This window comes from Myotis daubentonii, chromosome 1, assembly GCF_963259705.1.
Source record: "Myotis daubentonii chromosome 1, mMyoDau2.1, whole genome shotgun sequence".
In the NCBI taxonomy this organism is placed as follows: domain Eukaryota; kingdom Metazoa; phylum Chordata; class Mammalia; order Chiroptera; family Vespertilionidae; genus Myotis; species Myotis daubentonii.
The window spans coordinates 58,858,815-58,880,672 of record NC_081840.1 but is presented as its reverse complement, the minus strand read 5'-3'; the positions used below and the strand labels follow the sequence as shown (position 1 = coordinate 58,880,672).

General features: G+C 39.5%; 1 protein-coding gene across 8 annotated transcripts in view; it reads right to left on the bottom strand.

Annotated features, from left to right (window-relative positions):
* The window catches only part of ATP8B4 (ATPase phospholipid transporting 8B4 (putative)), a 213,537-nt gene that overhangs the window by 75,418 nt on the left and 116,261 nt on the right, over positions 1 to 21,858 (bottom strand). For 7 of the 8 annotated variants that reach the window (XM_059701901.1, XM_059701877.1, XM_059701884.1 and 4 more), the window contains 4 exons: positions 18,341 to 18,499; positions 10,833 to 10,921; positions 8,139 to 8,335; positions 1,634 to 1,842 (listed from right to left, as the gene is read on the bottom strand). In XM_059701901.1, the coding sequence (XP_059557884.1) occupies positions 1,634 to 1,842; positions 8,139 to 8,335; positions 10,833 to 10,921; positions 18,341 to 18,499 (654 nt within the window). The remainder of the gene's footprint in view (positions 1 to 1,633; positions 1,843 to 8,138; positions 8,336 to 10,832; positions 10,922 to 18,340; positions 18,500 to 21,858) is intronic. The other variant, XM_059701919.1, reaches the window with a different exon arrangement.

Genomic DNA, 21,858 nt, shown 5'->3' with positions numbered 1-21,858 from the left:
ATTTCAGTTACTTTCCTGCATTTTATGAGGGAATTTATAAGCTATCATGGGATTTGTAAGTTTGGAGATTTGCAAAGATCTTGGGATATTTACTTTGTGAAAATCAAAGGCCTTCTCTAAAAGTATTCCTGTGACAAACAACTCTACAACAAATCTGGGTCCATATGTCTAATAATTTACCTAACACCATTTCCTAGAAGTGATATTATTATTATATTATCAATGGTGCCATGGCAAAATAATTCAAAAGTTCCCTCAAATTCAAAATACCTCTAATACTCTCTAAAATTTTCCCATTTAAACTACTCTTTGGGTTAAGGCAGTATTTGAAAAGTCTTTGGAAATAATGTCCATAAAACTTTTTAAGGAAAGTTTCTGTTTTATTTACTAGTCATTATGATAGGGATATACGAAATACACAATATAGCTGAGGCTGTGGGAGTCCAGGTTGAAAACCATCTAGTCCACTGCCAGAGAAGTAGGGGGCAGAGGAGAGGTGAGGAAAACATGGTGTCCCTGGGTTACAGGGGTGGATTGAAAGAGGGAGGTTAAAAGGCAGGAGAGTATAAAAATCAACGTCTTGTGTTCTTAGTTTCATTCAAGGTCAAATTGTACTTCAAAATATTTGGAAGTATGTGAAGTTTCCCATCAGGAAACAATGGGAATTTCTTCCTGTGTTTCTTGGATTTCCTTTACTTCCTGAGATTTCTGTTTGGAGAAACTGGACTCTCAGAATCCAGTGACATAAGATCAGGGGAACCTTCTGCACAGCGTCCATGCTCTCAGCAGAAGGAGTTGTCTGCTAATTGACCAAAGTCTGGGTGAGAAAGGTCACATGTAAATAGAATGCTTGAAGTTCAAATACAGAGCAGGTATCCTGACAAAAGCATACAAACAGGAACTGCATAATGATGAACTCGCTTCTCTGGCCCCTCCAAGTAGCTCTTTACAGTGTGACTTCTCAGGAATGAATAGTGAATTCTCACAAATACAGGCAGTAAAATCAATTCCAGAGCTGATGGGAAGGATAGATAAAATACTACGAAGAACTTGTCCCCTCTGGAATATGGACCTATTAAGTACCACAAAGCAGAATTACAGAGTTGGAACACTGAATGGAACTTTGGAGAGTATCATATTTAAGCCCCTTCTCTACCCATGAATGATAAAAAAAATCAGTTTCATCTAAATTATTCAGCATTGCCTGGCTGGTGTGGCTAAGTTGGTTGAGCAACAACCCATGTACCAGAAGGTCGCTGGTTCTATTCCCCGTCAGCGCACATGCCCAGGTGACAGACTAAACCCCCAGGAGGGTATGTGTAGGAGGCAGCTAATCAGTGTTTCTCATTGATGTCTCTCTCTCTCTCTCTCTCTCTCCTTTCCTTTCTCTCTAAAATCAATTTTAAAAAATATAAATTATTCCATTTAAGTTATTCGATGAATATTTATTGATCCAACTAATATTTAGTGAGTGTTTATTATGTGCTAAGCACTGTTAGATGCCGGTGGCACCCATATTAACAAGAAATCAGTGATGGTTTAGGATTTCTTAATAAGAAAAAATATATAGGCTTGCTTATTTTTTACAGGACCATTAATAATATCATTTTTTAAAAGGAACTGTTTCTCTTACCATAGATTCTCCCGTTAATGGAACATTTTTTAAAAGTCATGATGTTCTGAGTGAGGGTGCCCGTTTTGTCAGAGAAAACATATTCAATTTGGCCCAGTTCCTCATTGAGCGTGGTCGTTCGAGCTGCAGCAGGTGTTGCTTTTCCAGAGTAATACATCTTCTGGTCCCAGTTTATAAAGTAACTGTGTCCCAGACGAATTACTTCCACACTTTCATCCATTAACATAGAGGGGGAAAAGAGTTGCTCCATCAATTTCAGAACATACAAAGCTTTGCCAAAGTAAGAAGTCTGCCAAAGTCCTTGGAGTTTAGAAGAAATTGTGGATGCTCTATCTATCCCTAGTCCCTTGTGACCTTCAGAAGCAGAAGCATCTCAGCAGAGCCTGTTTCTTAAACCTTCCTAAGCCATTTCCTTACAGCACAAGGAGACAATAAGCTGGCTTTGCATAAAGCCGTAGGGAACGGTTCATGGTTCTCTATTTACATTAAACAGGCCCAGTGGAGATTTCTTGTGTTACATGTTAGGTGGCATTTCTCCTATATCTTAGGAAAAATAATTATTAAAGATGTGTGTCAGATGTCTGACCTAACGTAGTATGTTATTGAGGACTTTCTCTTCAATACTTTATTTGATGTGGCTTCACTTTGCCAAAAGATGTGGAAAGAATCCCTGCGAAGCATGGAGGAAGCCATACTAGATACTGAGTGGAAATAGGGGAGTGTTGTCATATTACTCTGCCTATTTACCAGGACAAGAGCATTGTCTTACAATCTAGTGATGATTTATGACTTTCCAATGAAATGAAATTTCTGTAGCCCAAGGTATGAACTTTCTCAATCTTTATCATACATAAGGCCAAATCAATTTCCAAAAAAGTTATAATAATGTAAGCTTCTACCTTAGATTATTGAAAATTATCTTTTACTAAGTGCCAAGTCAAATGCATCTAATTGCTCTTTACTGCATTTCTTTTCAGCGTGTTAAACATTTGTTTCAGATTTTATTGGCCAGTTGTTTTCTTCTCGGAATTATCTAATTGTGTTATCTGCCTATTTTATTTTCTTATTGAGATGTTAGTGTATTTAGTTATTTGTTAAGAAACATATATTTTTAATATATATGCATTATGTAAATATGCTACCCAATTTATCATTTGTCTTTTAATTCTATTTCCACTGTTTTTAACATACAGAAGTTTTCTCTTTTTAATTGACCAATTTACCCATGTTTTAGAGTTTCTGTTTATAATTTCAGTTTGGGGTGTTTTACTTAGATTAGATAGGCCCTCCAGTGCCAAGATTATACATACAGGTAACCACATTATTCTTCTATTTCTTTATTAATTTTCCCACATTTAATTATTTGTCACAATCAGAATATTCTGAAGTATGATGTACATATTAAGAGCTAACTTCAATTTTTACCAACAGAAAGGTTCTCATCACCATTTAACACTGAGCCCTTCCCCCTATTATGCTGGGCTGCTTTCATGTCACATATAAATTACTTTCCTCACTAGAACCTATTTTAGGAATTTCAGTTGTGTTCCTTAGTGTGTCACTTTAATATATCCCTTGTTTTCATTATTGTAGCTTTCTAAAATTTGGCAGTATCTGGGAAGAGATGAGAGAACATTTATTCTCTTCTTTTTCAAAGATTCTTAGCTATAATCACTCATTTATTCTATGATGATGGGATCATCATATTCGTCTAAATAAACTTTAGAATCAATGTGTCAGCTTTCTCATAAAACTTACTTAGGTTTTTATTAACTCTGTGTTGGCTTCTGAATTGTTTTAAATAACTGATATTTTATAATGCCTAAAACAACTTCAAGAAGAATAAATATTTCCAGGAATTCAATTTTGAAAAGTGTCTTTATTGTTAAAAAATTTTTGCCTGGCCAGTATGGCTCAGACGTTGAATGTCAATGTATAAACCAGGAGGTCAGTTTGATTCCTGGTCAGGGCACATGCCCGGGTTGTGGGCTCAATCCCCTATAGGGGGCATGCAGAAGGCAGCCAATCAATGATTCTCTCTCATCACTGATGTTTCTATCTCTCTCTCCCTCTCCCTTCCTCTCAGGAATTGATAAAATATGTATTTTTTAAATTTAGTTTAGTCTTATTTTTTTTTCACATAGGTACACACCATAGCTTGATAACTTTGATCCTGGACATTATATCTTTTTACTGATAATTTCTTAAATTGTCATTGGCTTAATGAAAAGTTTTTAATATTAAAAGTATCTTAATATTAAAAATGTGATTATGTGACAAAATCAGACATTTAATTAAACGATCTTACTCAGAGTTTTATGGAATCATTCTTTTGGATTTTCTAGAATTGTAATCACATTGTCTAAGCTCTTCCTTTCTAATAGGTTTATTTCAGTTTTAGTTTCATGTCTCACTTTGTTCAGTGATATTTCAGTTGCATGTCTTAATACATTAATAAAGACATCAGAACAGAACAAAATAGTAATGGTCATAGCAAGAACCTATAGTTCATTTCTGATCTTAACAGGAATTAAGCCTTGGTTTTCTCAGCTGTAAAGTGAGAAAGTTCACAGCAGCCTGTTACACTACCTCTGGTCTCCTTGAAGACAAAAGAGGACACCCAAGTACATTAAATTCTATGCTTCTCGCTCTGTCACTGCATGACATATCTACATTTTCCTTCCCCAAAGTGGTATGATATTAGTTCATTTTCTAACTATTAAAAAGTTAACACTTTTTTTTCACCCAAACTAAAAATCACATTATGACTCTGTAGAATCATATGATATAAAAATAAATGTCATGCTCTGCATGTATTTAGTCATATATTTTCCTGTTATGGTTTACTATTCTGTATCCACCACCACCACCACCCCCACCCCACCACCCCACACACACTTCCTTATAAGGTCCTTGATAACTGTTCTAATTCAGCTGTGTTTTCCTTATTCTGTCACTAAGAAAGCATTAGTGCGCATGGGCCAGGCACAGCGTCTTACCTGTCATAGGCAGTCAGTCAGGGTTACATGAATGAATCCTGACACTCTATTCACTCATTTCATTAATAAGGACATTAACAGAGGTTAAGTGACTAACCCCGGGTCACATAAATAATTAACCACAGAGCCAAGACTAGAATTTAGGCATTTGGTAAAGCCAGTGCAGACCTGGCCTTAAGAATGCCATAAGAACAACATTATGCAAGTAACCGCACAGATCAGTTGAAGCTTTCATTTATTTAAAAGTAAGTAGCTCCCTGAAAACTTAAGGCAAAAAATGAATGGAACAGAATTTGAGCCTTCTGTGTTGCAGTACAAGCCAATGGAAATACTCTAAATAAACTTGAATTCTTAGACCTTAAAATAGTCTGTTGAGAGAAAGTGCATCCTTTTTGTTGGGAAAGCAGGATTTAAAAGAGTCACGGTGGAACATTCAGCCTTTTGTTTTATGATAGAGAAAGGAGACAAATATTCAAAGTTAGCATGATCAAGCTGCTTAGTGTACTCTGCCTTCATGCTCAAAGAGCAGGCTAGTGATTCCCCCTATTGAGTGGCTAAACAAGCAACATGGAAAGGCATTCTTACTGCTTTGGAAAAAACACTCAGAAGCTAATTCCTTTGGAATACAACAGTTGCTTTTCTTGAGTTGGTATATTTAAAAAACCATAGCTGGGTATGTTTAACACTACAGATAAACAAACTGACAGCATAGAAATATCTTACCACAATCAACATCCTTTGCTCACGTGAGATTGTTAACCATTCAAAGTAAATTCTGCACTATTACTCTCAAGTGACATATGGCACTAATTTATCCTTGGTAGCTATTCAAAAGCCTAAGGGAAGCTTCTGGTGAAGGCCTTTATCCCAGAAATATCTGGGAGTTCTCTTTTTCTAGCTCTCAGTCTGTAAGACTGAGCAACCTGAAATTCCTCAGAATGCTGCCCCTACTCCAAGTTCAGATCAGAATCACTGTTCCTATGTAGTGAAAGCAAAGCTTGCATTTATCCTCATCAATACTGTGCCTTACCAACAGACAGAGGATTCCAGCCTCTTTTTTATTCTTGATTTCTTCACCGATGATTAAATCATACACAGATCAGGCATAGAGGAGAAAACACTGCGCCAAGTGTCAGAAGACTTGGATTTGGATCTTGGTTCTAACCAGCACCCTGATCCTGAATGAATCATCTCACTTTTGAAAAATGTTCAGCAATAACTACTTCCTAAGAGTGTTAGGAGACATAAGTGTAGGTGGAAACACTTTATATAAAATATAAAATGCTATCTAAAGGTAAAGTGGTATTATTTGGAGAAAAAAGACACTCAGAAATCTATTCTCTTAATCCCCTCATTTTACTTAGTAGCACATATTTGATAGGCAAACTGAGGCACCGAGATGCCAAGTGCTTTTTCCAAGGTCACACAGCTATTGGTGACAGTGCCAAGACCAGAACTTGGGTTTGGATTATTCCAAACAGATTTTCTTTCCACCACTACAGGGGACACATTAGAAGGAAAAGGAATGCCAACGTGGGAATCTAGCCTTGGTGTCTAACACACACACACACACACACACACAAACATACACACATCATTAAATGAAAAATGCCAATGCACTTCAAAGAAAGAATGTATATGGAATATACTTCTTCCTTCATGAGGGCATATGAAACTGCACACGTACTGGTGGTAAGCCACGATGAGCATTTATTATTCATTTAGGACATAAAAGGAAAGCTGTAAAAGCTGACCATAGCTGTTCTGGCAAAGAGCAGGATTGACTACAGACTTTATAATTGGATACAAGCTTGAGAGGTCCTCAGAATCAAAGATGAGCCAGTAGGACACAGTTTACATAGAGCCCACTCTGCCCACGGTTCCAGAAGGCTCAAAGCAATTTGTGGTGTTATGGCCACATGCCACTACTTCAAGTCAATTCCCCACAACTTGACATTTCAGTTCCCAGACCGCTATCCAAAACAAGGGTGGATTTTGTGCATTAAATGTCCCTTGCTTCATCATAGCTAGGATTTGGAAAGAAAGAAAAAGAAGCTCATAAAAATTAGTGGAGATTTAGAGCTGGTGATTTTGTGTATTGTTAAAATACAGATGATGAGGAAAGTCAAACAACCAACTCTCTTGGCTCCAGCCTCTCCAGGACTGCCTGGCTCAGCCTCGGTAGAATTAGGATCACGAATGTCTCAGGTACAGACTCTAGGGCCAACTTATCAAACACACACACTCACATACACATATATATCTATATCCATCTATATATGAGTGTATATGTATGTGTGTGTGTGTCTATCTTTGAAGAGAGACCATTTTAGCTCTAGAAATGACAGATCAAATTGTGGTGGAAGTTATGAATCATGCTTCTATTTAACAATGGTTGAGCACCATCAACTCCAGTAGGTCCTCGGGTTACGTCGGAGATCTGTTCCTACGACGTAATGCGATTTCGCCGTAAGTCGGAACCCACCTATATAAGCACCTATGTCACTCACACGGAGCACATACACAGCAGTAAATGAAGTGAAACAGTAAAAAAAAAAAATTTAAAAGAAAGATAACAATTTCTGACCTTTACTTGTGGTAAATAAGTAATAAAAAAACATAAAGCACATATGTACATACGTCGAAATGACGAACTTTTTTATTTTTTATAAATTTTTGTAAATGGGAGATGGCGACATAACCATGAAATGACATACATCAAGTCTGATGTAACCCGAGGACTGCCTGTATATTTCAACTCCTTCATGCACTCATTTATAGTTGCAAACAGTAATAGGGAAAATGAATATTCATTAAGCTCTTATAATGTGTCAGGCATCATTCTAAGAGCATTACATGTTTGTTTACGCCTCAGACAATCCTATTATTTTTCTCTATTTTTAAAATGAGAAAACTGAAGCACTAAAAGGCGAGTCAACTTGCCGGATTGATAGAGCTAGTAAGTGTAGAATAGAATCTGAATCCAGGTATCTGGAGTCAGACTAGTGGCAGGAAGGCACCATCGCCATAGATCTCCCCAAATAGTCTTTTTTAAAATATATTTTATTAACTTTTTACAGAGAGGAAGGGAGAGAGATAGAGAGTTAGAGATATCGATGAGAGAGAAACATCGATCAGCTGCCTCCTGCACACCCCCAACTGGGGATGTGCCCACAACCAAGGTACATGCCCTTGACCGGAATCGAACCTGGGACCCTTCAGTCCACAGGTTGCATGAGATTATGTTATAGTCCATATACTCCAAAGAAAAAGATTCGTGAGAAAACGAATTGAATGAAGAAAATAAAATGCATGTATTGTAATTTGAAAATGTAAAAGTTAAACAGATTAACCAGCTTAGTTGCTTCATTTGTAACAGATGTGGCAGATCATAAACAGAACAAGACAACTATCTCACTGTTGTAATTTTAAAACAAACAAAAGTGATTACGCAAACAAAGGCTTTTGGTGAAATGGCTTCCCTAAAGTATAAACTCTCATCTTACCTCACATATAATGAAATGGGTACAACTGTATTGAGAATAATAATATAGGACCAAAATGTTAAGAATCCTGAGAACACAAAGTTCTTCTCTCCTTCATTCCAGAAAAGGAAACTTCTGAATTGGTCCCCAACTTGGTTCTCCCAGATTGAATTTCCTATGGCAAGAATAATTCCCAAGCATATGAGAAACCCAAATATCTGAAATGAGAATAGAAGTCTGGTTAACGTTAACTTGAACTCAAAACTAGTCATATCAATGCAATCTAATTGCACATCTAACACCAAGAAATTGTCATTTGAAAAGCAAGTTACACAAAGCTCTTCTTACTTATCACTAATCATGGGAGTAAAATTTAACATTATTATGTAGGAAACTCAGCTAAATATTTTACATATATTTCCTCAATTCTCCCATTGACTTTGAGATAGGAACAATCATTCCCACATTTACTGGTCAAAAACAAAAATACAGTGAAAGCACAGAAAAATTATATAACTTGTCCACAGTCACAAAGCTAATAACTTCAATTCTTTGATTCATAATGACCACATATATTTAAGTGGTTTAAATAAAGAAGCTCATATGTCCTGATGTGCCCTGGTCAACCCGTTTATATCTAATAGGAATAGGGTTCCTTCCTTCCCCCTTCAAAAGTATCCTGTTTAAATAAGTTATATAATCACCCGAGCACAAAAGCAAAAGGAAAAAAATGTTCAGTTATAAAGAACTGTCCCAGACTGAGCAGATCTTTTAGACAGAGTTCTAGCTACATAATACTTACCTAAGGTCAACAAGAAAGATAAGGATTAATTAAAAGATTTCCTGACATATATATTTCCTTTTGAAATAAGAAAAAAAGGTAGTATGCAACCTAAAAATTAGCTGACTCTTACACTGTGATTAGTATCAGTATTAGAAAAGCAGACATTTGGGAGGTATAACAAACAGAAATACAGCAAAGTCAGTTCCTTGTGAGCCCAAAATTCCAGCTTTAAACAGGAAGAACACAAAGTCAGTGGACAAGGTAAGACCTGAGCTGAACTTGGTGCTCAGGTGACTTTGCTCTGCTAAGTGTCATCCTGTGATAGGAGCAGAGACCAGCCACTGTGGAGGGAGGAGTGGGGCTAAAGAATAGGAACACATTTCCCTCCGATTTCCTTTCTCCTCCATGAAAGAATATTCAGATGCTCTAGAACTGCTTTCTTCTTTTTTCTCTCATGAACAAGATAACCACATTAAGAAAACGAAGTTTGGGGAAAGGCAATTAGAAAACCATGTATTAGAGAAAAGTAGAATTGTGAATCCCTGAAATCCTGCCAGTGTGGTACCTGGATCATACAGTATCCTCTTTCTTTCAATGGCTAATACTGCAAATTAATTTAACTGAATTACTGTAAGAGCATTAAAATTGGTGATAGTTAGCATTAAATGCCTGAATTTAAGGACCGACTCGGCTTCTAATACCCCAATGGATCATCCAACTGTCTAGTACAAAAAGCTGGGACAGTCCTTGCTTCACAACCCAGTAATTTTACTCTGTGGTGGATAGATATACAATCCCCATGCAAATCCTAAGAGTGAGCTCAGGGTCATTTAAGTGGGAAATTCTAGGAGAGGCACAGACTCCTTCTTGGCATGTCCCTTTGACCAAGGGATTCAGCCCCAAGAGGAGAGGAGAAAAGTCCAGGTCTGAGGATAATACTGAAAGTAAATCAGAGCCTGGACAATATTTTGTGCCCAAATAAGAGTCTGTTTCCTTCTTTCCTTATTCAGAATCCCACTGTTACATATCAGTTAAGCAAATAATTACTTGTGAGTCTGTCTTGGGGCAGGTGGGGGAACATGGTTCAAAGTTACTGTCCTCATATTTCAAGGTCAGTGTCATGAAACTTAACCGCTTCATAAGGAGGCAAAGTAATATTACATGAAAAATCAGATATCAGATCCACAGCCTAAGGTAGCATGAGACTAACTAAAAAAAAGATAGGATACAAGGAATTCCTGACATTTTTTAGTGTGTGGTAGAGGAAATCATTTCCAAAAAATTCAGAGGAGAAATAATATTCAGAGGACAGAGATAAGCATGAGCTAGGAGGTATAGAAGCCTTTATGAAGCAGAACTGTGACTTAGGCCTCAGAGAATTCATAAGTAGAATCAGTTACATGATTTTCAGGGCCCAGTGCAAAATGAAAACATGTGACACCTCCCTTTGTCAAAAATTTATTAATAATTTCTTTAAAAAAAAACCTACATAGTGACAGCAGATCAATTACTAACATGAGGCCTTTCAGAGTGGGGACCCAGTGCAGCTGAACAGATCACACACTCAGGAAGCTGACCCTGTCCATAAGCTATGTAGAGAGGCTGTGAGCAAAAGTAAGACAACAGAAAGACCAAACTACCTTAAAATTACATTTTGTTTCTCAAAAACAAACCTTCAGGATGTGGAGAACTTGCAAGACCATGAAGAGCCATAAACACTAAACCCACCTCACATAAGAAACTCTACCAATGGTTAAGAAATCATAATCTGGAAAGTAGAGGGCTATATAAGTGAGCCCAAAATGCAGAATCCCCAATATACACTACACAAGTGGAATGTAGACTTCTGAAAGAATTCCCAACAAAATATAAGAAATATATTAATATAACAATGACTAGTGATATTGCCTACTTTTGTTATAGTAACTTACCCATAGTACTAGAGTATTCATCAGTCTATCAATGCTTGTCCTTTTAAACTTTGTCTTACCACTGTTCTGCATTAGTTTAGTGTCAGGACCTGCAAAAAAAAATGTTTTTAATAACAACTGTGAAATGATTAGATGATGATGATGATGATGATAGGGAGGAGGAGGAGGAATTCCTACTCATGTCAAATGTTTCTGAAAATAAAAGAATATATTTTCAAAATAATTTAACTTTCTGTAAGAGCAAGCAAGGGCCATTATCAAGTTGTATTTGATTCTCAACTGGTGGCTTAACAACAACTCTGGAAACTACAAGAGAGTTGGTTTCCTTAGTATAAAATAAATCCAGAGAGAACTTGTAGCTGAAAGATTTAAGAAATGGCATTTTTTTCAAAATCTGTGTACAAATATCTTTGTAGTTTGGAGCAGTTAAAAATAATTAAGTCAATCAAAGTGATGAATAATTTGAAAATGTTATAAAGAATCTATATATATAAAAGCCTAAGTAGCCGGAACGACTGGAACAACCAGACAACTGGTCGTTATGATGTGCACTGACCACCAGGGGGCAGATGCTCAATGCAGGAGCTGCCCCCCGATGGTCAGTGCACTCCCACAGCCAACCTCCCCTGGCCAACCAACCTCCCGCGGCCCCTCCCCGCCAACCCCCGGGCTGGGACTGAGAACCAGGGGTGGGTGGCGGTGGATGCAGCCCCTTTTTCAGGGGGGCCGAGAGCCAGCTTCCTCCTTAGGGCTAGCGGCCAACCTCCGGTGCCCCATCCCTCCCCTCAGCCGACAGGCCCCAATTGGCTCGCCACCCACCCGCCACAGTGGCAGCGCAGCAGCGAGGGGAGGAGGTAGGGAGGCAGGGAACCTCATAGTGACAGGGTGCCAACTATGGCAGTGGCAACCGGTAGCCGTTCCTTCCACATCCAGCCCGGTGACCGTCGCCTCCTCTCCAGCCCAGCCCTGATCAGCCTGGCCCCAATTGGCCCTGATAGCCAGTCAGGCCTAGGAACCCCACTCATGCACTAATTTCGTGCACCGAGCCTCTAGTGTAATAATAAATACAATTCAGAATACTAACATAAAAAATGAAAAGTTAAAATAAGAAATCAAATTCTGAATCTGTTTCTCAAAATGATTTGAGATGCCTTTAATAGAGAAACTAGAATAACTACAAACCATGAATGAGCAAATAATTTAAATCTTTACTATGTATTACATACTGTGTATATAATATGTACTTTATGTAAGGGCAAGAATTGTTTTAATCTTGTGTTAGACTAATTTCAGGTAAATGCAATACATTATCTCATGATATACTAACTAAGTGCCTTGTTCAAGGAATTCTAAGAATATTATTAACTGTGTTAGAGGTAAATTATTAGTTGATTAACAAAAGAGAATGTTAGACTATATTTCTAAAGAGATTTCTTGTGGGCAAAAACGATGCTAAATAGAAGTGATTAAATTTTAATTATACCCAATTTCTCTAGTTTTCCCTCTCCACATCATTTTCCCCCTTGATGATTTTCAATTCATGAAGCCATTTAATATAGGAGAGGACAAGAAATAAAAGAAAGGATGGGAGGCACACATAAAATTTACTCCATTTCAAAAGTCAGGGTAAAATGAGCAACCCTTAAAGACTTTCATTTACTTTGAAGAGAAATTGAAGCAAAGATTGGGTCTCAGAACAATTCACTGTCTTAAGTTGAAAATTGTACCCCAGTGCCCTATTCCCAGCCACTTCTGTGTAAAAAAGACCACCCACATTTTCTCAAATCATTTATTAAAATCATGTGGACGATGAGGGTGGGAAATATTTCTTTTATAGTAAAGATCACAAAAAGCAAATAAAGTTTGTGATTGCTAAAAGCTGAAATATTAACAGCTGTGTGCTAAAATTTACATTTCTTAGGCATACATGCACACCAGACTAGCAAAGAATCTATTTAATGTATTTCTAAGCATTTATTTAAATACTAGAGGCCCAGTGCACAGATTCATGCACTGGTGAAGGGTGTGGCCTACAGGGATCAGCTTGCTATGGGAGCACTGCTCATCCCAGTCAGCTGAGCAGCTGTGGACCTGCCCTCTGAGTGGCTGTTCCTACTGTGGGAGCGCCACTAATCCAGGTCAGCTAAGTGGCACTTCCACTGTGGGAGCACACTGACCACCAGGGGGAAGCTCCTGCATTGAGTGTCTGGCACCTGGTGACCAGTGCATATCATAGCAACTGGTTGTTCTTGTTCCACCATTCAGTCGCTGGGCTTTTATATATATAGACTAGAGGCCTGGTGCATGAAATTAGTGCACGGGGGGGGGGGTGTCCCTCAGCCCAGCCTGCACCCTCTCCAATCTGGGACCCCTCAAGGGATGTCTGACTGCCTGTTTAGGCCCAATCCCACCGGGCAGTCGGACATCCCTCTCACAATCCAGGACTGCTGGTTCCCAACCGCTCGTCTGCCTGCCTGCCTGCCTGATTGCCCCAACCGCTTCTGCCTGCCAGCCTGATCACCCCCTAACCATTCCCTTACCAGTCTGATCGATGCCTAACTGCTCCCCTGCTGGCCCGATTGCCCCCAACTGCCCTCCCCTGCTGGCCCGGTCACCCCTAACTGTCCTCCCCTGCAGGCCTGGTCCCCCCCAACTGCCCTCCCCTGCAGGCCTGGTCTCCCCCAACTGCCCTCCCCTGCAGGCCTGGTCCCCCCCAACTGCCCTCCCCTGCCAGCCATCTTATGGTGGCCATCTTGTGTCCACATGGGGCGGCCACCTTGTGTGTTGGAGTGATGCTCAATTGCATATTACCTCTTTATTATATAGGATATCCACAGCACAGATGTTGATATACACATATCTTCTTGACTTCAAAGGTACATCTCTTGAACGACTTTTCTATACTCAACAGTCCTTGTTTCCTTATCTCTTACTCATTACTCAACCTAGTTTCTGGGTCAGTCACTCCACTCAGCAGGTCTGGTGCTATCATCAATATCTCCTATGCCTTCTTTGACCTCTCAGCAGCCTTTGGCTGTTGTCTACCCCATCTTTTTGAAACACACATTGTTACAATTTTCTCCTGATTTTCCTCCTACCTCTTTGGTAGCTCCTTCTTTGTCTTTCATGATGACCACCACTCTCCATTCAGCCATGAAATACTGGGATTCATTAAGCTTGTAGAGGCTATATTCTCTATGTTTTCAGTCAACCTTCCTTGGGAAATCTCACCAAAACTACAATTCCGATTATCATTTATAGACCAAATATATATCTCCAGCTCAAATTGCTCCTGAGCTCTAAAAACCCACATATTTAGATCTCTATATGTAAGTGCCTATATGACATCTTCACCTAAATCTTTCTCAGGCTTCTCAAGTGGCCTTTGTCAAGCCCAATTTGTAATCTCCAGGCATATGTATATTTCTATACTCCATGCTCCAAAGTTCCTCATCTTATTAAAGGGCACCAATTCTCATCCAGTTGTGAAAGCTGACAGATACCTAGGAGTCTAATCTATCTCCATGACTCATACTCTAATCCAAAGTAACTTTGTCTCCCTAAATCCACTCTTCCCCTAACTCTAATCAATACTTTTTTCGTTCCCTAACACAATCATACATTTTTTTCTGGGATCTGCTATTTATCAGCTTTACAAGCACTGTAGTCAAGACTGAACTTTTGAAATTTAACACATAAATACAGACCATCAGTTTGAAAACTTGCAATGGCTTCCCAATGTTCTTAGGATAAAGACCAAAATCCTGGAGATGAACCACAAGGTCCTACATGGTCCAAACCCCACCCATGTCTCCAGGCATTCATTCATCTCTAGCCTCCTTGCTCTCTATGCTCCACACTGGCCTGCTTAAGTTTTATTTTTTACTTCACCATCCTCATGCCTGCCATAGGTTCTTTACCTATAATGTGCCTTTTACTTAACTTGCTCTTTCCTTTCAGGTTCCTGCATTATATACTCTTGTGAATCCATATTCTTTTTCTTCAGAGTACTCATCTCCACTTGGATTCTATATTCAAGACTACAATTGTTTGACATTAAAGTATCTGTCTCCTATCAGATCCAAAACCACATGAGTGAAGGGACTGTATTTGTTTTAGTCACATTCTTAATCACAAATGAGTAATTAGTATAGTGCCTGACACATAGTAGGCACGCAATTAAATAATTGCTTAATGAATTAATTTATTAAGTAGCTACTATGTGGTAGGCAATGTACATATGTGCTCTTTATCTATTTTCTCAGCTAATGCTTAAGATAAGCCAACAAATCAGTTATCCTTAGATTACTAATAATGAACCTGAAGTTTAAAGAATTTAAGTAACTTGCCTAGGATTTCTTGTCTAGTAGGTGTCAGAGCCAGAATTTGAACCCAGATTTAGCTTACTCTTAATCTCTTGCTCTTGAACACTATTTAAAAAGTATATGAAATAGTCCATTACTTCACTGACTCATTTAATCAGTGTGTATTTAAGACAATGACTCATTCAGAGTCCAAACAGGAAATAGATGACAGATTGAACAAAGATAATTAGAGAAAGGTTTATTTATAAAGGGACTATACAAAAGTGTGCATGGAAGACAAAAGGTTAAGAAAGAAACCAATGACTTAGTAGCAATCAAGACATTTCTCTTGAAGGGAGGGAATGAGGGGAGATAGTTGTTATTAGGACTTAAAGGAAAGAGGTATGTAGAATTTGCAGCCTTTAGAAGAGTAACTTTATATTGAGGGACCCAGCTAACTTGAAGTGACTTCAGGAAGACAGTCAGGAAGAATAAATACTTTGATCTCAACCTTCCTTCTCCCTTTGATCTATCTCTTCCCAGGGATCCCCAATGACCATGGCCCAAATAAAGGCCAAAGTTCAAGGAAACCTATGAGTATAAACCAGCCATGGGCAAACTACGGCCCACGGGCCAGATCCGGCCCGTTTGAAATGAATAAAACTAAAAAAAAAAAAAAAGCCCATACCCTTTTATGTAATGATGTTTACTTTGAATTTATATTAGTTCACACAAACATTCCATCCATGCTTTTGTTCCGGCCCTCCAGTCCAGTTTAAGAACCCATTGTGGCCCTCGAGTCAAAAAGTTTGCCCACCCCTGGTATAAACCATACAAGTCAGCCTCTAGGCCAGAAAGAAGAGTGGAGAAGGGTGACAGTAGATCTGGAGGGGCAAATAGAAGACATTCAGAAAAAAAAATCTACTATGTGCCAAGATGGAGGGAACACCTTAAACGAATAAGTATCCTACCCTCAGAAACCAGACTTTCTCCTCTCGGGTACAAAGGAAAAGTCATTACCAGGCCAGCATGGCCTAGGTGTTAATGTACATTAGACCCTCCTAAATTATAGGTTTGTAAAGTAAACCATGTCTGTCTCTACTATATTCCTTGCACAATCCTCAATGGTAGGTATAATTAGAGTAATAATACAGAAAGAATAGTTAACAATTTATTTTGGATAACTGTCAGAACATCTAGGTGTTTACCTGGAACTAGTTCCCCCATTAGATGTCTCAAGACTTACAAATTCTGAGACAGTCATCTGTGCAACTTTGGCATTGATGAAACCATCCATTCCTCTGCCTGCCATCATTCTAGGAAAGCTTTTATTCAACATTTGTGCCCAGATGACAGACAATGGAGGCATTCTCTGCATTACAAATATCTGCCAAATGTTTTCTGCCAGGAAACATCCAGGCCACATCACAAAGGAAGAGGGTGTTCCCCGACTTCCCTCTGCCAAGATTCAAAGAGCAGTACTACATTTTCCCAGCTCTCAGCCTATGCACTCTGAATTGATGCCAAAAGAAGGAAGAAGCAGGGAAGAACAGAAAACATTTGCCAAGCACCCCCTTATCATACGCATTGTCTCACTGAGTTTTTACAATGACTGTCTAATGTACCTATTATTATCCCCACTTAGAGCAGAAAACAAAAGCTTTGGAAGTTTCAGTGGCCAAAGTTTAACATCCTACAGCTGGTAAACAAGTCTGAACCCAGATCTGTCCAATTCAAAATTGTGCAAACTTTCTGTTATACTACTGAGAGGGAGACCTGCTCAACTTACCACCCCACTTCCTTCTATGTAGGAGCATTTTCCCAGAGAGTCAACCTTATGAAGGAAAACTTGGCCCCTGTATGGTTCACAGCAGCTGTCCTAGCTTAACACGTTGCAGCTGAACCATAGTCCTGCATCCATCTTTTCAAACAAGATCATACAAATGCAAACAAAATGTTGGGCTACAGCCCATTCCTAGGATGAAGCATTCCCATCTCTATGACGACAGAGAGCAAACTAGGAGGGTCCTTCCCATCAGAGAACCTTCAATAAGTCTCTCCTTTACTAAGTAGGAAGGTAAACAAAGGTTAGTGAATAAACTTGGCTCTCTCTTTCACTTAATGCAAGAAAGATGCAAATGAAGAAATATATAACATAGGTTTATTTCCATGACAAAAGAATGAAGGCATCTGATGAGAGAATTATTAACCCAGATTCATTCCCAGATAAAAGCACGTGCACTGCCTCATTTCCAGGGATTTCCCAAGTCCTTTCAATGGCAATGTCCCAAGCAGCAAGAACCTTGCTAACACCCACAGCTGAGAGCATTTAGGAAGAAATGGGAGGACTTTTCCAGGTTTGGAACCCTTTTGAGTCTTTAATGAACATTTTGTTGTTGTTGAGGAAAGTCAGTTAAGAAAAACATTCCAATTTTGATTGCACATATAGTCAGTGAGCCCAAAACATATCTTAATTTGGTGTCACGATAAACAGCATTTTAAAAATCAAGGGCTGGCAATTGAAGCCATGAGTACAATTTGAGTGTCTTTATGAAATGGTGCTACTGTAAGCTTCCTTAGCAGGAGAGGGCCACCTTGGGCCCATAGAAACAAAATAGGGAATGGAAGAGTGGCCAGCAGGAAGAGGAAGAGGTACCTCCCCTCTCTCCCCTGATTCCCACCCCACCTCCATCACACAGACTTTCCAGGGCTCACTGTCCTATTGGCGAATAATAGAAGATGCTTTGGAGTATAAACAGAAATGATTGCAGAAGCTCCAAGAAAGCTTTTCCAAAAGAATTATTTGACCTTTGCAGACTGCAAAATTAACAGCAGAGCAAGGGGATCTCTTTCGTAGTATTCCCCCACTTTAAAGGCAAGTTGATTAATACATATATAATTAAGATGATTGAGATGGGGTTAACGAAAGAGAAATTAAACTGTAGGCATCTAGCACCCACTAGTAACTCAGGGCCAAGCAGCCTTAGGAATAAGTTCATGATGTTCAGAAGTTCATGGTTCCTTACACAGTGGGACCACACAGATTATTTCCCGAGCATTGGTGTCTTCCCCAGTGCCTTGCACTCTGAAGTCAATGCAGGTAAATGAAAGCACTGTGTTCATCTAGCCTGGAGAGCCCCAGATGTCAGGAAGGGGTCCCCCCCCACCCCCCGACCCCAACCAATCCTCGGCAGTCAGCTTTACCTGCAAAAATAACCATTCCGAAACACCAGCTGGTGTTTCTCAGCACACAGCCCCTCAGGATTATCTTCTCATTGTTGAGGGAGTGCTCACTGTCCTTCCAAGAGAGAACTCCCGTGAATTTATCTAATTTGTTGTTAGGTGCCTCACAGACAACAATCCCTGCAAAATGAAAAATAATTTTAAAAGCCTTTTTATGAGTTACCTTGAACTCTCTTTAGAAGCCCACAGTATTTTGTTACCACCTTACTTCTCAGACACAGTATATTTTACCTTCTCTCTCTCTCTCTCTTTATTTTATTGATTTCAGAAAGGTAGGGAGAGGGAGAGAGAAATAGAAACATCAACGATGAGAGAGAATCATTGATCGGCTGCCTCCTGCACACACCCTCTTAGGCATGTGCTCTGACCAGGAATCGAACTGTGACCTCCTGGTTCATAAGTCGACCCTCAACCACTGAGCAACATTGGCCAGGCTTTACCTTCCCTTTTAGACAACACAGAGTTATATGTACAAGATTGTGCTAGGTAAAGTAAGTTAGAAGGTACAAAGATAGAAGCCCATCAAATGTTTTAAACATGGCTTACTGCGCTGTATGAATAAAAACAGAAAGCTCAAGAAACATGGGATTTTTTTTTTAACTTAAAAAAAATCACTTCTCTCTACTTTTAGTTTGTAACAATGACCTTTGACAAGATTAAGTGTGGACTGTCCTAAGAGTTTTTCTTATCCCATCACTTTTAATTTAATGTAAACTCTTCCATAGGTTTAGATGGTATACCTTCAGTTTCACAGCCAAAGTTAATCAGGTTTTTCTAGGCTCATAATCAGAATTTTAAAGGTTTTGCAATATTTCACCCCCAGGAAACCTGGGCCTTGTTTGCTACATGTGCCTGAGAATTCCTTTCAGCTGTTCTATGCTTCTTATCTTGATTAGATTCAGAGTTCTGGAGACTCTCAAAGACACCATATAACTTGCCTCAACCTGGCCAGAAAATGTATCTAGTTTTGTTTTGTTGTTTTAAATTCCAAGCCCATTCCAAACCAAGGGCATGCCCATTCCAAATCAATGAATCAATTTGTTCCACTATTTCAATAAGAATCTACACTTCCAGGGTAGGTATTCTCCTGGTAGAAAAAGAAACCAGAAGTAATCTTTTATGGACCCTGTCACAAAATATAACTATTAGATCAAAAACATTTTGACTTTGGGTGGTTGTTGGCACAAAATGCAATATACAAATGACATACCATGGAATTGTACAGTTAAAACCTATATAATTTTATTAGCCAATGTCAACCTGATAACTTTAATTAAAAACATACATTTGTACTGCAAACAGTTGAGGTTTACATTTTTATAAGTAAAGAATATAAAAGGAGGTTGTGGATAGATCCAAACAGTGTAGATCCAAACAGGTTAGTACCTATAAAATTCTTTCTCTCAAAAACAATTAAAATACATGTATTTAATCAGAAGCCAAATATAGGTTGGAACATAATAAATGGCATTTGGAAACTAAAAAACGGAGGCACTGATTGAAGGGAAAGGAGACCAGCCACGCCTAGAGAACTGCTGTATTACACTGCTACACCACTCACCAAACACCTGCTAAACTTAGAACATTCTTACATAGGCTCCCTTTCCTTCTAGGATGTCTTTTCCTTTTAAAACTCTTAGACCTGGGGGACAGCAGCCAGTTTTCACATGGTCTTATCACTTCTGACCAACCAGATTACTAATATTAATAGATCTTGCATGAAAAAAAAAAAAACAGGCTTCTGCCCAAGATGGCAGTATAGGTAAATGTGGTACTCCCATCCTCCCACAACCACATCAAAATTACAACTAAACTACAGAAAAATCATCACTCATAACCACCTGAAATCTAGCTGAACAGAAGCCCTATGACTAAGACTATAAAGAAGCCACACTGAGACTAGTAGGAGGAGGGGAGATGAGAAACGGGCTGGTCTCACACCCAGGTGCGGCAGACAAAAATCAGAAAGGATATCTCAGCTGCAGAGGTCCCCATGAGGAGCAAGGTGTCCCAGCCCACCAGGCCTCCCAGCCCAGGGGTCTGGTGCCAGGAAGAGATGCCCCACAACTTCTGGCTGTAAAAACCAGTGGGGATTGTGGCTGAATGAGACAGAGGGCTGCTGGAGTCCCAAGCCGTTCTTCTTAAAGGGCTTGTGTATGGACTTACTTGGACTCACTCCCTCTAAGTTCCAGTGCTGGGGAAGTAGCTCAAAGGCACCGGGACATACAAGGAATTGAATCATCTTGCATCAGGATGAGAGCTGGAGGGGCAGCTTTTTCCCAAACAGAAGTGCTGGCAGAGGCCATTTGCCTTTTCTGAGAACTTATTCCACAGAGTTTGCAGGCAGGAGCCATATCTGAGTCTCCATCAATCTGACTACTACTGTTCATCCTGTCCTGGTGATTCTCTGAGACCCTACCCCACACAACTTGCTAACCCACCCCAGCTGCTTCAAGTGGCTTTTTCATATGAATGGCCTAACTTGGCTCATGCCTCAGACTTTACAAAAAGCTCTTTAAAAGTAGCATCTGGCCTGGGCATGCCCTGTAACACTAGCTAAGTGGCCCCAGGCCTGACACTAACAGCAGCCAGCTTTGGTTCACAGTTTGGTCTCCCCTGGGCACCTCCAAGCCCAGCACAAGTAGCAGCCACATGCAGATTGCTCTGTAGCTAATGCTGAGTTTCCCAGGCAGAACACAGGTGGTGAGTGACCTTGGCCTGCACCTCTCCAAGGCCCCAGAGTCAGTGTATCTGGTGGAAAGCTTCAGACCACATCAAAGCACCACCCAACCACCTCCACAAGTGATACAGTCAAGGGGCAGACTCAGTAGGCCTTAGAGCCCCACTGAAGTAAGCCCTGCTTCATGGTGTGGGGCCCTGCATAGCTGATCCTACCCAGTGGGCACAGCCAGCCCTTTCAGTCAATTGAGCTAGGGGTAAATACCTCCCATTGAAGTGCCAATAGCAATCAAGACTCAACTACAACAGGAGGTGGGGAGTACACCTGGAGTGCCCAGCTTGGGTGATCAAGGGCTGTACCACTGGACCCTACAGGACACCTACTATATTTGGCCACTCTAATAAGCCTGGGAGATGTAGTAGGTTTACTTAAGGCATCGAAACAAATGTAGTGAGGTTGCCAAAATGAGGAGACAAAGAAACATGTCCCAGATGAAAGAACAGAACAAAACTCCAGGAAAAGAACTAAACAAAATGGAGAAAAGCAATCTACTAGATTCAGAGTTCAAAACATTGTTTATAAGTATGCTCAATGAATTTAGGGGAAGAGTAGATGAATTTAGAGAGAATTTAAACAGCATAAAAAAAGAACATGGAAACCATAAGAAAAAAATAGTCATATATGAAGGATACACTAACTTAAATGAAGAATAATTTAGAGGGATCAACAGTAGAGTAGATGAAACCAAAATCAAAAATAGCTATTTGGAATGTAAGGAAGCAAAATTCATCCCATCAGA